The 17,367-nt window shown below is 42.5% G+C and overlaps 1 protein-coding gene and 1 long non-coding RNA gene across 2 annotated transcripts; one reads left to right on the forward strand and one right to left on the reverse strand.

Annotated features, from left to right (window-relative positions):
- The first annotated feature begins 3,396 nt into the window (after nucleotides 1–3,396).
- Nucleotides 3,397–7,036, forward strand: LOC126651309 (uncharacterized). The gene is made up of 3 exons (XR_007631625.1): nucleotides 3,397–3,537; nucleotides 5,124–5,223; nucleotides 6,842–7,036. It is a non-coding gene; the product is annotated as an uncharacterized LOC126651309 (long non-coding RNA).
- On the reverse strand, nucleotides 3,531–16,068 carry RCN1 (reticulocalbin 1). Its single transcript, XM_050337083.1, has 6 exons — nucleotides 15,824–16,068; nucleotides 11,089–11,282; nucleotides 9,395–9,573; nucleotides 8,792–8,852; nucleotides 5,649–5,848; nucleotides 3,531–4,990 (listed from the first exon to the last, which is right to left on the reverse strand). The coding sequence occupies exons 1-6, from the start codon at nucleotides 16,042–16,044 to the stop codon at nucleotides 4,883–4,885; spliced, it is 963 nt and encodes a 320-aa protein (XP_050193040.1). The 5' UTR covers nucleotides 16,045–16,068; the 3' UTR covers nucleotides 3,531–4,882.
- Between the last annotated feature and the right edge of the window lie 1,299 nt (nucleotides 16,069–17,367).

A 17,367-nucleotide genomic window follows, 5' to 3' on the forward strand; every position in this document is an offset into this window, starting at 1 on the left:
CATTGAGTTTTTGTACCCCCATTGGTCCTTTCTAAAAGCTGTCAGACTATTCCCATATAAAGGAAATATTTCCTAGTTAACTGTGAAAGTGTCTTGATGCGTATCTAAATTCTGGTTGATATGATGAAACACTGTCATTTCTAATGTATGTGTCATCCTTAATTACTACTCAGATTCAGGATCATGCCTTGACTTGTTTCATACAGCTGTCCTGGAATTTCAGGTATGTGGTGGTTTGAGACCACAACTGTGACCAACTTTACAAATTGACAAAAAAGTTTACAACTTAAAAATACTGGAACTTCAAAAGCTAGCCAACCAGATCATATTTGGACCCTTTATGACTATGAAATAAATTCTTCCACAAGGAAAATGACTAACATGCAGTATATGAAACTGAGCTTCAGAGCCAACACTTGTGCTGACGATGGATATTCTTTAATTATCACCAGGAATAGTAATGTGTACACAGGATAACTGTATTCTTGTCACTGGCACAGTGAAGGGATGCTCCCATCTGTTGGAGATATTTTACTTTATCCTGTGAAGGGCCAGAAGGCAGGTGGGAAATTGCATGTTATGTCACATGCAAACATGTGCCCCTTGCACACTCTGGGAAAGCTGGTAACTTGTTCTTCTGAGGTTGCTCCGAAACACATCATGATTGGAATAATCTATATTGCACTTGAGTTTGAGGGACATCAGCCTCACTGGTGCTTCAGCCTTCAGTGGCAAATAACCTTAAGTTCTCCCTTTGTAGTTAGCAAATATGGTTAGTGTGCTCCTTGCTGGACATAGAATAGAGCACACACTAAACTGCAGCAATGAAAAGAGAAGGGCACTGTTTAGTAGTGGTGGATGCTTCCAAGGGTTTGGACTACAAGCTGAGTCAGGGGTTTGCAGAACTTTTGGCCTTGAAATTTTTTCCAGGGATCCTTCTGTCACCCTGTAAAACTGCTGTCATCTGCTAATGGTAACTTGCTGTCTAAGAGTGACACCACTGTCACTCAGTAAAATGCCTAAGGTTCCTTGACCAGACCAGCAGAACGTTAGACTCTGCCTTCCATGAGCTAGGCTTATGCCCTAACTATCTCACAAGAGTATGAGCCACTCTAAATTCCTAAATGTTAGTGCTCAGCAGCAGTAGTAAGGAGATCAGGATCTGATGGTTATAAAGCTATTTCTGACCTCCAGTCCCACCCACCCCATTGTTCTGCTTGCCTTTGGGCAAGCCTAGGGCCTTAGACTAGTTCTTATTCTCTTTAAAATAGTTCTGTGTAAACTTCACTGGCATCAAGATCAACTTCTGCACTGCAAATAGCAAAGCATTATGCAACAATTATAAGATACTTGTGTAAGTGTAACGAGATCGGGATGGGCTGCGATCTCCTCTCCTCAGGGGGTTCTGAACAGTACCTTGATTGGAACAGGAGACAGATTCAACCCGATTGAATCTTTATATGGAATTACAGGACAACGAACACCAGCCACTTAGCTCATCTCATAAACCCTAATAATTAAAACTGCCACGTTGCAATAATAATGGCTATTCCGGATAACCCAAGTAAGAAAAATGCACCTGTGATATGCTGTGGCATAGGCATGATGGAAACACTGAGTTTAATGGAGGATATATGTAATAGGAGTTACCACACAGAACCTGCAGTTGGAAATATATAAACACGCTTCCCAAGAGGATTTCACTGCGTCACAATTCATTAGGAAAATCGGCAATAACTGACAAGATAGGCACAAAATGGATTTTCATGTTGCTGGGATGAAGTATGGCTCCCAGCAATTAATGGTTTTAGTCATATTAAGCAGATAAATAATGCTATCTGACATTACAGTATTTCACATTACACTAAAATTTTGTAACATTTGCTCATAATGTGAGTTGAAATATGTTACCTAGGAAAAAAAATGTTATCTCTGGAACAGTCAAACCCCATTAGAAACCTTAGGCTTGAAAAATCACAATGTTAACAGTTATATCCCCTAGCAAAGGTTTTCTTTCCTTAAATAGTGTTAAATTTAAACCCAGAAGCTCCAGTCTCTTTTGGAGTTACTCTTCCATAGTGCATTGAGCTTGAAAGGAAAATTTAGTGCATGGAATGTACTGTGCCATTACTGGGTGTTGGTGAGAGAACCACTAGGAAGAACTGCAGAAAGAGGGGAGCCTGCAGAATGAAATCATATCAGGGACATTTATGTTCTCTAAAAAAAAAATGTTTCTACATTCTGCTTTATTAAAAAAGCTCCTATTCTTAATATGACCCCATTACTCATTATTGATAGATAACTTGATTATTCTAAACCCCATTCTTAATCGGCATGTTTTTTCATGGTTGGATAAAAGCTACCTGAGTATCATTCTTTTTGGGGAAAAAAAAAAGCTTTTACAGTAAAATACTATGGGTTTGCATGAACAGCTCCTCTGATTTCAGCATTCTTACTCCTGTAAGCATAGTTTTATACTGGAAAATACCTAGTGTGTACCAAGCATTAATAGGAATCAAGAACAAACATGGGAACATGATTTCTCTCTTGTGTGATGCTAATTCTGCTCCAAATTCATTTAGTAATGTGGAAGGAGATGTGATTGCTTGTCAAAGCACAGATGTGGTTTTTTTTGTTGGGACAGTGCACAGTGCATTTGGAAGTGTCATGTTTAGCTGAAGGCAACAATGCTTAGTGTCTCAGCACCCAACTCCCACAGAATTTCAACAAGAGTGAGCAAACAACCTTCCCTTGGGCTTCAGTGAAAATCCCTGGCTTAGTATCCAATCTGAGCTGCAGTTTCACTTGCAGGAAACAAGCCTTTTTTGAGGTCTTTTAAGGTATTGTTTCCTGAAACAGCAGAAGATAATCTGAGTACAGACAGAGTACTGCAAATCTGTTACTAAAATATGTTAAATTTTGATATGAAAGAGCAACTTACAAAAAAAAGTTCCCAAGATTTTTAGGGTTATTGAATACAATAAACCTTTCCAAATCCAAACCGTAAACAAACCAGATGATCATTTACACGTGCCAAGATACAATTTTATTGCTTCTCAGATAACACTGCATTTAGGCATTTATTTAACTTGAGGGTATTGTAAAAGCAAAAACAGTTCACTTGTGTCTTATGACATTTGTCCTATTGTAAGTTACTGGAAGAGGTAGGGACTTTTCAGAGACATTGCTGGCAATGTCATAAGAAGTGCACACCAAAAGCTCAATAACGGTGCTAGCAAGAACATGGAATCTCTGCCAGACTCTGGTATCTAGATTGAATTATCTTCAGTGAGAAGATGTAAAATATTCCACCACAATTCTTGCATGACCTTATGAGAAATGACCCTGCTTACAAAGGTCACGGTTCTGCATTGTCTCATGCTGATTTTCACAGATTTGTTGAACTGCTGAAGTGTGTCACAACCCGGGAGTCTCAAAGCTCCTCTCTGGATGGCTGTGTGACCACCAGTGTGTGATGCTGTACACCAAACCTCTGAGGAACCTCCCAGTGACTGCTGTGGAGCCCTGATCTCCCAGGTATTCTTGTTCAGAAATAATTCTAGTTATAGCATATTGGACTTCTTTCTAGCTTTTCTTTTTTTTTTTTTTTTTTTTTTTAATTGAAGTGAAGAAGAAACAGTTGGTGCTGTACATCCAACTGCTGTTTGTAGATGACCACCCAGTGTGGCAGGAGCTGCCAATGACCCAGTCCTTTGGGAACTACTGGCTTTAGAGGCTTGGTTTGTGCTTTCACATCCTCTCTCTGTGTTAGTCCGTGTTAGTGTTATTGCACCTTCACAGTATCAAAAAGAAGTATTGGTTTTTATTGTGCTTATTTTAAAACCGGTACATTTGAAACCAACCAAACTTATCTAACTTGGGTATATAAAAATATACATGTAACAGCTCACATTTTACAGTAAAAAAAGAAAGCACCTGTGTGGAAAGCTTACCCCCTTTTTGGGAAGGAGAGCTGTCTTTGTGGAGTTGCTTCAGTAACACGTACTTATAGGTATATACATACAAACCCAGAACATTAGCCACATAAATCCGTCCTCTCATGTGGCAGAGGAGGCAGAAGGCCCAGAGGGGTGATATGTCTCGTTCTTTCTCCATCACAGAGCTGCTGCCATTCACACTGCACGAACAAGTGCGCGGCTCGGGTAAAGTGCGAAAAGCGTGAGGTAAATTATGCTCCGTGTGGCATAATTCCTCCCAGGAAACAGCGTAACCAACAGCCCCCAAACAGCTGGAAGTCACCCTGTCGTCTGTCGGAATGAGCAGCTGGCCCTCTGAACTCCACATCCCTTCTGCTCTGTGATGGGGGGTCAGAGAGAAGGGCCAGCTGCACCAGATACCTTCTGCAGCACCTCTGACCCAAAGTGGGAGACAAAAGCTGTGTGGAGACAAAGGTTGTATCAAACCTCTTCTCTGGATCAAAGTCTTAACTTGAAATTGTCATATGCTATTAAAAAAGACAACAACTTAGTCTGGTTAAACATTAGGTTTTTTTCTAACCCTAGCTGCATTTCACTATGGTAAAAGATTTGAAGAAAATATTTCACTATTAAACCTCCTTGCAATTATGTTTTTTTAGAAGTGCCTTTTCCATGTCAGGCTCTAATCTACTCAGAGAAGTTACCTTTTTATTTTTTCAAAAATAAAACTGTAGTAACTATATATTGTATTTAACCATCTGAAAAGAGTAAAAAGCTATTTCTAAGCGCTTTCTGAGGTAATAAGCTGGCATGTTAAAAATATATTAATGCAAGTCATTCAGTTGTGAGTGTCCCTTGCCCATCTGCCCCTGAAAGAAGGGATGGGCACAGTGATTTCAGTAAAGTGGAGGAAAGGGGTTGTAGCATCCTGGTTAGTATTCCTATCATAGTTCATCGTGGTTTCTTGTGAGGTCCTCCCCATAATTAGTAGCTTGACTTCCAACAAACATGTTCCAGTTGTCAAGAACCTCCTCTTTCGTTAGTTTTTGATCCTGGTAGGAGGAAAACAAAACCTCTGTAAGAACATTTTCAAAGAATGAAAATCCTCTGGTGTACTTTGTGGAAGATGGTTGCTTATGTCAGCAATTTACACACTCTCTGTGTAATAATATTTTGGCTTTTCAGGTTCACACTTTGCTCACAATACACTTGTGAAGATCATCACCTGGAATCGAGTGTGCCACGCTACAGGAAGTGGATGTACTGAGTCAGTCTTTAGTGAAAGGTATGTGCTTGATTATGGAAGTGATTTTGCTACCCCTATGTAAATAGATCTTTATTTTCCTCTTGTAATCTAAACTAACATACCAAAGTCATGACCACCTTAAAGGAAAAGAGTATTTCTACTGTGTTAAAACACCTAGGCTTAAGATGACAAATAGATTCTTATCTCACCTAACGAAAGCCAAGGGAACTTCTGGAGCTGACAAACTGTATTTTACTACTTTTACTTTGTGATTCTAACCCTACCAACTGAAACTGGCATGGGAACATTAATGCACCAGCGATTCTAGCCTCTAAAACTCCATTTAAAGTGTACTAATATGAAAAGTCATCAGGAATAAATTGCTGCAAGCTGATATTTAAAAAAACCCCAAACCATAACAGCTCATATTACTCCTTTAACAACTACAGTAGAACGCTACATACCTTGTCTACATCAGACTCATAGACTAAGTGCCTGGCTTCAGCCAGGGCGTGATCATAGTCTTGTGGGAGAATCCAGTGCTGAATCTCATCTTTGTCCATCTTTCCATCCTTGTTGAGGTCACGAAAATCTGCAAACTGTTCACGTTCTGTAATCACCCACTCAGGCTCTGGTCCACCCTCTTCATTTGCAAACATGTCAGCTGGAGAGGAAATAAAGGTCTCACTCGAGTCATATTTAATTTGCAAATTATGCACAGGCTAAAGACATTTGCACAGTGTTCCTCAGAGGAAGACCAAACTTTCCACTCTTTGCACAGCATCTCTTTGTACAGAAAATGAAATGTGGGGTGTAAATAGAGTAGCTGTGTGCATCTTCTCTCAGGCCTATTTCTTCACTGCTGGTGGTTCTGTCCTTTCTTACATTACCCTTGTCTCATAACTGTGCACTCCTGGTCAGGCTAACATGAGAGGTGAACGTGTTCAAAGGCCATCATCACTGAATTTCAGAATGAAAAAATTCTCTAAGGGTCTTCAGTCAAATAGCAATCACAAGCTTTAGTGTTAGGCTCACTCACATGGGGAGAAAGGAACTCAGCCATTTTATCTTGTCCCTGCCAGCAAATGTCTTTGTGGATAAGATCAAACTCCAGCCAACAGAGAGTGATTAAAGAAAAAAAGGCACAGGGGAAACTTAGGCAAACAAAAATTGCTAAATGGAACTTGCAGGCTTTTATCCTGCTTTTAGAGAGGTCTGTGTAAGAGACACTCAGCTCAGTAGACGAGTCTTCTTTTAACCAGGCAGTGCTGTAGCACATTCCAGCAGAAGATATTCTCCTACAAAGAATGAGCTGGAGAAGTCATGAATCAGTGGTGCATTCTGTGAAAAACCACAGGCACAGGGGCACTTGTCATAGATTGGTACCTCGGGATGGAGCACCATTTGTGACACAGGATGCAGAGATCACATCAGTCCTGTGCTATATTTAGGAAGCATCGGCAGGACAACGCCACAGTGGCAGCTGCTATCTGCACCAACAGAGTTAGGACAGGAGCAGTGATTATTAAAGAGCGAGTGATTTGTAACTGAACCAGTTTTTGCATCACAGGCCTTCCAAATGATGAGTAGTGTGTCCACTTTGTTCTGCTGGTCACTGTGGCTAATTGTTTTTTTTTGGTTTTTTTTTGCTCATCAGGGCTGCTTGTTCCTCGAGCCTTCCACTTTTCTAAACAGAATTAAAGGCTGCTTTTCGATACTACTCCTCTCCTCTGCCTTTTGTGTTTGGTTGTCAAGGATGTGCTAAGGAAAAGCGCACCCCACGAGGCTGGTCTCAGGGCCAGAGGCTGGCTGATACCCACGGGAAACATAACTGCTGATTTCAAAGCTAGGAGCAGCCTCCCCTGACTCTGCAGTGTGAGCGTGCACACCAGGCTGAAGTTCTCTATTGCCACTGTCCACAGCGTCCCTGAAATGTTCTGTCACCTGCCCATGCACAGTAAGAATTTAGTTCTCTTTGCTCAACGTGATAAGAGATATTTTGCTCTGCTGTTTCTGTGAATCTAAAACAAATTTTGTAAAAAACAGAATAGGAGGAAAGAAAGGGAAGGAGGGAGGAATCATTCTATAACCTTCAGCAGATTTCCCCATCAAATACTCAATCAAGAGACTGACTTCTTTTTCTTGTCTCCTCATAAAACATCAAAGAAGAGATTTAGTTTTCTGTTGGTTTCTTAACCCCGACTTCATCAAAATTAAAAAATAATTACATCTGAAAAAGGGAAGTAAGAATGTTTAAGCATAGTTTTCTCAACTCATGAAGGAAACTTCAGACAACACATTCACTTTCTTTTTTTCATTTTTTAAAGTGCAAATTATATTGTTTATTTGAAGCAACTGACACGTCCTGTCAATTTGATTTTTATCATCCTTGCCTATGTGGGGTGATCGTGACTAGAACATTCTATGTTCCTATCTATAGAAGACAAGAAAAACGAGCATTCACATGGTAACAAATGTTGACAATTACCTTATAATTATATGTAGGTAATGTCACTGAATGAACTGAAATTACTGCGGAAATTATGCTGCTCTGTTATTTCAGTCATAAATGAATAGCATTCACTTTCTGGGCTAAATATAATTTACAGGGAACAGAACCCCCTGCCATTAATTAACGTGTGTACATTGTTCCTGATTCTGTGTGAAGAGATCTTTACAGCACCACTTGAAACAGGAAGATTCATCCAAGTTTGCACTAATGCCTTCCTGGTGCTGCTTTCTTGATTTAAAACCCATCAAAATGAGTGCAGTGGAGAGGAGGGCGGGTTCTGGTATGGGAATAGTGATTCAAAAGGCTAAAATGTATCAGGTACTGCTGCTCTCCACTCCTGCTTCTGTTTTGTCTTCATAGGTCTAAGTGCACGACAGCAGCCAACTGCCTGGTGTGGCTAAGTTTGTGTGAATTAACTGTGACTGATCTGCTGAGGATGTTTCCCACTTTGCTCTCTTTCTGCCACTGCAGTAATGCACTGCTAACTTTCACGCATTTCACAACTTCCTTGAGAATCTTAAATCCTGGTGCAGTTTTAACACAGTTCACTTTTCAGTGTATCTTCTATTTCTAGAAGAAATATAGTGGTATCACCATTAGAGAAGTGTGGGGCTTTACTTACTAATTAAACTAGGAAAAAAAACTAGTGGAAAGAAAAGGTGAATTTTCTCTTTTTGCAATGCATGCTTCCCAGCTGTTTTGCATATTTGAGTAATATTCAAACTTGGGAAAAGACGAATTCACTTTCTAATCTTCTTGCATTTCTAAACATTTGTAAACAGCTGTTAATGTCATTTAGTATACAGAGAATATCCCTCTCATGAAAAATATTATTCCAGATCCTCTTCTCTTGTTCTCATATAACTCTTAGCTGAGTTATATGAGAACATGAGGAGGATCTTATGCTGTAAAGTGTGAGGAACCTTTTCCTGGTGACGTTGAAATGAAATTAAGCTTTCTGGGTTGAGTGGTTTGTATAAAATAGTTGAACTGGAACAGGGAACTGTTTATCCCTGGGTTGTTGATGCTGCTGCAAATTTGAAAGATGGAAAATATGGATTGGAGATTATATAAGAAACAAGTATCAACACTTACCAATGTATTCATCTTGATCCACAAAACCATCCCCATTTTTGTCTATGTCTTCCAAGGTTTCCTGGAAAATAGTTTTGCATTGAAGTGACCAAGAAAAAACTGAGAATTATGACTATTTGCCTCTTTGATCATTTAATGGTTTTGAGGCCTTGACCTGCCCTTGTATACAAGTGATTGTGCTCTTACTAAAGGCAGTGTGATTGCTGTTTATACAATGAATATACAAATATCCTTTCATGCTGAAAAAATTCCCTGTATGAATGAACTGAACACCATGCTAAAGTCAGGGGCAGATACAAGCTTGCATGAAACACTTGGGTGCTGCATGTCAGCATACCCTTCCTTTTATTTTGGTTTAAGTCTGTGCCCCAAGACCATTTCTTGATTCTATTTAGGAGCTGTCTAAGTGCACTTAACAAGTCTTTTTTATATCGAGAGTTCTAACTCAAGTGGATTTCATGAAAGGCATCCCTTTCTGTTCCCCACTTAGCTATTATGTGTGTGTCTCTTTCTAAACCCTGCCTGGAAAGGTTAGAGAAGCACTTCAAAGCTCATCCATAAAAATAAAAGTGAAAATAATGGCATTGATTTTGCTCTGCTTACTAGGACAACAATGTTTTTCATGTGCTCAAACTCCTCTGGGTGGAGGAAAGCAGTGAATTCTTCACGAGTGGCAGCCAAGTCTCCATCCAGATCTGCAGTTTTGAATCGTCTTTCATCTCTGGGCAGCATTTTCTTAAAACTGTGCGGATCAGCTGCATCTTGGAATTCTTCTGGATTTTCTGCAAATTAATCAAGATGATCTCAAAAGTGTTTTCCTTTAAAACACACTAGAACAATGAAGCTCCCCAACTTGTCGTTTGAGTCTAGAAATACAAAGGCTTGTTTCCTACTCTTTCCTGTGAAGTTTTAAATTCAGGGGTCAAGTACATGTTTTGATTTTTGAAGGTGACAATAGCAGAGGTGAATTTCTTCTGTTGCAATCCAGGATAATGGATTTTGCAGTATTATATATTAGTCCTCACAGATTTATATTTTACCTGCCTTTACAAGCACCACTGAGGCAGCATTTGGGGTAGATTTCAGACCCAGAAGTTTTATTCTTCTTTAGGAATTAATATGATCTACACAACTTTGCAGTTTCAAGAAGCAGGCAAACCAAAGAAAGGTGGTTTTAGAAGGTGGCAGACTGTCTGAAATTATCTAACTGCTACGCCTCTGCTACGGGGAACCTAACAATTATTTTCAGTTTAAAACAATGACATTCTTTCAGGGTGTTCAGTGGCATAAAAGGAATGGTATTTGATATAATTTTTTTTAATAGGATCATTAAACCGACTTCAGACGTGAAAAATACTCATAACAATTTCACAAATCAGATGTTGGGAGACAAACACAGGTGAAAAAGACTAGGCCAGGAATTACAGATGGGAATTTTAAGCATTCATTAACACAAGCCCACAGTGTAGTAGCTGTTCTCTGAATCTTGGGGATTACAGAGAGCAAAGACAAAAGGCTGAGAAGGCTTCCCAGGGGTAATGCTGCAGGGATTGTGTGTCAAATATTTCCTTCCACAGATGTAACAGGCTCCATTTTAATCTAAGGTGGACGTTGGAATGATTATTGCTACTGGAAGCTTGCTCTAGAAACTGTCTCTCTGGTAGGTAAATATTGCCTTCTCATTTCCAGTAAATATAAATGGTCAATTAATACTGATTTGTTGTTCTGTCAGTATTGCCCTTTTGGCTTAAGTGGTCTCTTCTCCTCATTTCCCTTCATTAACTTACAAAAAGCAAAGGAAACAGGTGAGGGCAGAATTCGGGTATATTTTTCAATAAATGTTTCTTTTGACTGATTTGTTAAGAATTTTCATTTGCAGTGGATCACAGTCTGAAGCACGTTATTCTCCAAAACAATTTTAATCAATAACTTTGTTATAGCTTAGAATCATTTTTTAGCATCTAGAATTAAGCTTTTAGAGAGAGTGAATTAACAAATAGAGTTAATTACACAATATAAATATTTTTAATTAAAATACTATTTTAAATATTTAAATATTAAAAAATAATTTATTTGTAAGCTGGAGACTTTAATTCAGCTGTGTTAGTACATTTAATGATATCTCTACAAAACCTTCTTTGTGCTGGTTGGCTGCAATAACTAACTATAAAGTGCTTTAGACCTCTGAGCATTTATAAAATTTAATGTGAGTTTCAAGAGACCTAAACGAGACACCAAACTTCATACCTTGTAATCCCCAAAATCCTTGATCACACAATCTGAATACGTTCTCTTACCTAGATAATAACCATATGTGGCTTGTTTGTATTCTTCCCAGGCAATTTTATTGTCCTTGTTTAGATCATAGTCTTTCCAAACTTTAGCCACGTTTTCATAGATATAGCGTTTCTGTACCCGCTTAATCCAGGTTTTTAACTCCTCTGTTGTGAGATAGCCATCTTTGTTGTCATCTATTCTATCCACAATCTTCCTGTAAAAAAAGAGATCAGAGTCCTTAAGGGTTGGCAGAAAAACAAACTGCATGTCAAGGCCACTTCTAGTAATCTTTATCTGGCTCTGATTTTCCACAACAAAAAGGAGTACCCAAAACTCATAAAGCTGCCCTGCTGGTCTTAAGGGATATGTCTCTATTCATTATTCAAATATCATTAAAATAACTGAAATGGAACTTGTGCAATCAAAATTAGTGAACAAAGGGAACCTCAGATAATACCTGGCTCTCTTAGGTTGTGTCTACTCTCTTAGGGGGACCTGTTCTTCCCTGTCCATAGGCAGTGGCCAGGCTGGCTCGGAGCAGGAGGCACCAACTTCACTAGAGGAGAAAGCCTGTACTTGAGCTTGCTGGAGGCAACCAGGGCAAAAATCTAGGACGTGGTGGACACCTGCAGTTTCTCCCCTGGCTTTCCAGCAGACTGACACCAGGGTGGAGTGACTTATATGACTGCATAATGCTGGGGGTGTACACCATGTGCAGTCTTCCCTTCCATGCCTGTCCTTACACTGCTGTTTCTTTCCTTCCATTCCCATGGAAAAGCAGTATTGCTGGGATTGCCAGGAATGCCTGCTACTTGCTAAAGCAATACTAGTTTGCAGCAGGTCTCCAGTCATTGGTGGCAGCTGGGACATAAACCACTGTCCTGGGTAAAGCTGCCACCCTCAAGTGCTGTTGAAATCAGGAGTGAAAGGTACTGGTGTGCTCCCAGGGAAACTCCTGTATTTGAAATGTTCTGCACACAGCTGCAGATAAAACTCACCTGAAAAACTATGTTAAAAAAAAAAAACAAAAATAGGGCAATGCTGACTTGCTGTGCCTATGGAATACCTACATGTCATTGGTATGAAAGGGGTAAAAGCAGGACCTGACTTCTCTAAACCCTGACTTGACATTCCTAAACCTCCAGGCAGCCAAAGGACCCAGGTAAAGGTTCTCCACTTTTAAATACTCTTTCCAATTCAACATTTTGGTTCTCCACAGAGAAACCAACCCTGGCCAACTGGAACTGCTTGAGTAGTGACGCAGTGTCCTTTCACAAGCCTTACCCATGAAAGTGGTAAGTAGTCAAATAACAGCAGCAGCTTCTGCTGAATTCCCAGCAATTTTGTGCCAGTCTGATAGTATCAGACTGATTTTATAAACACGCCATTTCTGAGCTATGGGGGGGAAAAAAGGGGCTGCTGAATTTGCTTTCTGAATTAGTAAAGTATGAATGAACTGAGTAGAAAACCTTTTCTATTTTGCATAAATCTCATGGAGAATTGACTGCCAACGGTCCCTTTCACTGCACGACGGACTGTATTTGTCAACAGATTTTCCCCACAATGAATTTGGTTCAGTTGGTTTATAGGGTATTTCTTTCTATTGTTAAATTTATTAATTATAACAAGTGATTTTGCCAGTAGCTCTTGGCTATTTTTAACATGAAAGAAATCAGGGCTGTTTAGCAGACGTTTCATGGCTCTTCCTTTTCACCTTTTTTTACAGGTCCATTGCATCCATGTGCACTGTGTCACTCTGCTTCTCAGCTGAAGATGGAGACAATGAAATAGTTTTGCCTACAAGCTCCCAAAGGCACAGGTATCAAGCTTGGACTGTGGACCTCACTTTTTATACTGATAAATTACCTGCAAAAATGGCTTGTGATCATTCTAAGCTAATGCCTTAGTGCCTCGGGTTTAAATGGTTAATTCTTAAATACAGAAAAAAATTCAAATAGCATGTTAACAGACCAAAAATTCCAGCTCATATACAGGAATTTGCCTGCACAAGTGTGTAAATACCTGAAAGTTTACTTTCTCCCTTTAACTGAGGTGGTATTACAATCAGTATGAGTTGGTACACACAACCTTATGCCACCGAGATTTAAGCTGCCAGCCTGTGAAGACATCTGGTGATGAAACAAAGTTGGGGCAAGGAAATCACTACTACCAAGTGGCTCAAAGAGGAAGGCTTCCCCTCTGCACCTGACGTGAGTACAACTGTACGTCGATAAACTCCGGCTTTGGTCTGTATATAAAGCAGAGACGTTTATTTTGTGAAGATCTCTAATCATCTTCTGTGTTCTCTTAAAAGTGGCAGACCCCTGACAAATGGCAGGGAGAAGGTTCAGACGCCTGCAGCCCCGCTCCCCTCCTCCTCAGCCCACCTCCAGTCCCTCAGTGCAGTCCTTGGATGCTGCACCAGGATTATGTCATGCTTCTCCAAAGCCAGGTGAGTTGCAGTACTGCATGTGGATGGGCCGTGTGTGATTCCTCCTTTGCCAAGTGACCCAGGGTGGGAGGACAGGCAGAAGGGATGCCCCTGTCACAGAATCTGCCATCAGAGCGGGTGCGCTCCCAGGTCACAATACAATTATGGGCTGGTATGTGCCACCATCCCAATCCAAGATCATGCTGTGCAGCTGCTCCTCCACCGAGCTTGCAGGCAGAGTGTGCAGGGCTATTTTTCTATGCTAGCTAGTTCCTTTTTGTTTGCTGGAACAAGGTGAGAGTGGCTTTGCATTAATGATGCCTAGCCCTGGGAGTCCAATCCCAGCACTGGTCATTGGGATGACGGACGTCCTGCCACCCTTCCTAAGCAAGGTGGAATAAATACAGAAACACGCACTTTGGTTAGAGCAGCAGACTGTATGTCCCAGAAATCATTTAGAAATACCTTTTATTTAAATCTGTCTTCTTCCTAAAAGCCAATCACTTGTTGAGGCACAGTATGCTATCCAAAATTACAAGGTTGAGAAATGCTGAAAGTTATGAAACTTTCCCACAGGGCCCCTCAGGAACCACATCTCTGATATTCTGATGCACAGTGCTCCCCCCACAGTGTGTGCTTTGGTCCTCCGAGGGACACTCCTGTCACCTCCGTTTAAAAGGTTACTGACTGTGGCTGTAGCTTAATGTGCCTGTGTCACCTCTCTGAGGGGCACACACTGAGATCACCACGAGTTAAGCTTCTTCCCTTGCTGAGCCGACGTTTGTAAACACTGTTTAAAAACAGCTGTATTGTTAAATCATACCCCCAGCTGAATTATCTATTCTGGTGTAGGTGTAGACCAATTTTAATAAGGCGTGTCCGTTTTAGTGACATGCTTTTGTAAGAATCTAGGTCATAAATCCTGTATCGCTGAGAACATGGTCCCTTTCTCTCCTTCTTGAAACAATGGACAAAGTCGGTCATTTCTGGTAACTACTTTATCTGTCTAGTCACTGAGACACACATAAATAGTAGTGACAGCCTCCAGAAGGATCAAGAGGTCAGTCAGTGAGATTACAGTGCTACTGCACTAAGGTCTTAGGATGGACCTAGACAGACAATCAGTGAGTACCATTCCCTGTGGTACTTTACTAGGCAAGGGGAATCTTAGTGAGAACATGCAGGTATTTCAAGTTATCTCCTTGCCAGTAACTACATTAAAGGATCTTTCCTTAATTCCTGTTAAACTTAGTTCTGCCTGATGATCTGGCTTCCTGTAGATTCCTGGCAGCATGGAAGCGAGAGCAACACAGAAACACAGTGGGCAAAGATGTCTCAAGTGGAAAAGCTGTGGGAAGGTGCTTCGAGCGGACTTGTAAACGTAGCTGTAAATAAGGAGTGATTTAAACTTGATTCACACTGATGTGGTGGGAACAAGTGACCCAGAGTTGGGGAGCTGTAGCAGCAAAGCCCTCCAGCAACAGGTGAGGTCTGTCCAACACCAGGCACAGCACCATGTACAGCAGCTCCCTCCACGAGGCTTGCTGCTGTAGGGCCAGGAAAGGCAGGAGAGAAAAACACCAAAGTGATGAATTGTTGGCTGCTCCTTTACAAAACCAGCAGAGTGCGAGAGAATTAGGCTGAGAAAGTTGGGGCTGGAGAAGAGAAGGTTGCATGGAGACCTCGTGGCAACCTCCTGAAGGGGCCTACAGGGAAACCAGAGACAGACTCTTCATCAGGAACAGTCGTGATAGGACAAGGAGCAATGGGCAGGAATTGAGAGAGGGGAAATTTAGGTTAGATATTAGGAAGAAATTTTTCCCTGTGAGGGGGGTGAGTGAGGCACTGGAACAGGGAGGCTGTGGATGCCCCAACCCTGGTGGTATTCAAAGCCAGGTTGGATAAGGCCTTGATCAACTTGGTCTTAGTGGGAGGCGTCCCTGCCCACGGTGGTGGTGGGGGGAATAGGGACTAGATGGTATTCAAATTCCCCTCCCACCTCTTAATGTTCTACGATTTCAAGTAGAAATCTCAGAGCTATCGCTGCCACACTGGGGTACAGGAGACTACACTGGGGTACAGGGTGTTGCACTGGGGTACAGGAGACTGCACTGGGGTACAGGGTTCTGCACTGGGGTACAGGGTTCTGCACTGGGGTACAGGGTGCTGCACTGGGGTACAGGGTGCTGCACTGAAGGGTCCATGGAGCGGGCACAGAGCATCCCAACCCCGCTGTGACACCAAGGCAAGGCATCCCCCACGCCGCCTCCGCCCAGGCCGGGCCCTCCCCCTGCCACGTCCGCCGCCCCGTCCGGCCGCCTCACCCCAGGCGCTCCCGGCTCTCCTCCGGGCTCAGCTGGTCGAAGCTCCGCGCCTCCTCCTTGCCCAGGAAGGCCTCGTGGTCGTACTGGAAGCCGGGCCGGTCGTCGTGCTGGGCTCCGGGCCGCGCCCGCTCCTGCCGCGCCGTGGGCTTGCCCAGCGCTCCGGCCGCCAGGAGCAGCGCCGGCAGCAGCAGCAGCGCCCGGCCCGCACCGCCACCCGCCATGGCCAGAGCCCGCACCCCGCTCCAGCCGCCCCGCTCCCACCGGCCCGACCCTCCGCCCCGCCCCGGGGCCCGCTCCCCGCCCCGCCCCGGCACGGCCATTGGCAGCGGGGCCGGCCCGGCCCGGCCGCCACGTCCGCATCGGGGGCACGGCCGGCGGGACAGGGGGGCCGCGGGGAGCGGGGGTCCCTCAGCCCGGGCATCGCCGGAGCGACCCCAGCCCGCCCTCATGAGCACGGAACGAGTTGGATGGTGGTCTCTGCTGTCATCCCGAGTTGGTTGGGAGAGGATAAAAGTATGATATTTTTGTTTGTTTTGGTTTGTTTGTTTGTTTTCTTTTCGCTTCATGGTAAGTAACAATAAAGCTACAAGTAAAAACAAAAACAAACAACCCCCCAAAGCAAAACAAACAAACAATAAACAAACAATAAACGGAAAAAATCCGCCCTCTTGACACTCTCTTGGGTGTTACAGCAATCTGATATCCCCACAATGCAGGGGATAAAAAAGGGTTGCAGGCACTCTCACAGAGGATATTTAAGGTGATGGGGTCACTGTCACTGTAAGGGAAGCAATCTCGGTGTCCTGAAAACGCAGGAGGGAGAAAGCCCAAACTATCTAGCGAAGAGAAAGGTTTTATTTTGTTCTGTTTTGCTAAATTTGCTCACGGTTGTAAAAGAAGTCTCTAGGCAGAGGTAATTGAAATTTACCCGTTGTGATTCCTTTTCCTGTGTTACACTCTTAATTCACAATTAGAGAATCACGCTATAGAGAGGGCTGTCATCGTATGCAGCCTGTTGCATGTTATGATCCTGTTGCCGAGTTCATCCTGTGATGAACTGTAGGACCACAATGTGCACCACCAGCAGGGCTGCTCTGTCCATTTGTGCTTTGGACCTGAGGGTATCACTAGTTCCAAATTGCAATGACTGGTTTGTTAGCCTGGCCCACAGGGTATATAAACCACATTTATGATGTGGCCTTTGGGTGTGCCAGTAACGCTGACATGCAGCATGCAGACCACAGCTTCCCCTTGCACTGTTGTTACCCTGTTTGACCTAAACCTGTAGCAGAACTGTGCTTGGCACAGGAGTTGCTTGTAATGACAGCAGAAATGTGATGGTGGAGATTTCCACATTTGCTGTTTTCTGCCTTTTGTGACTTGTGTAAAGTGTGAATGCCTCAGAATCGTTGGCAACAGTAGCAGATTTCAAACATTTAAACAGTCAAATATATTGGTTTTTTTTACTTAATTAGACAGCGTGGAACACTACTGCACCCCTTTCAGCTCAGTCACACCAGCTGCCCTTTGCTTTAGGTCTGTAC

The sequence above is a fragment of the Myiozetetes cayanensis genome, unplaced genomic scaffold, assembly GCF_022539395.1.
Source record: "Myiozetetes cayanensis isolate MyiCay16 unplaced genomic scaffold, myiCay2020 scf6-25, whole genome shotgun sequence".
Taxonomy (NCBI): domain Eukaryota; kingdom Metazoa; phylum Chordata; class Aves; order Passeriformes; family Tyrannidae; genus Myiozetetes; species Myiozetetes cayanensis.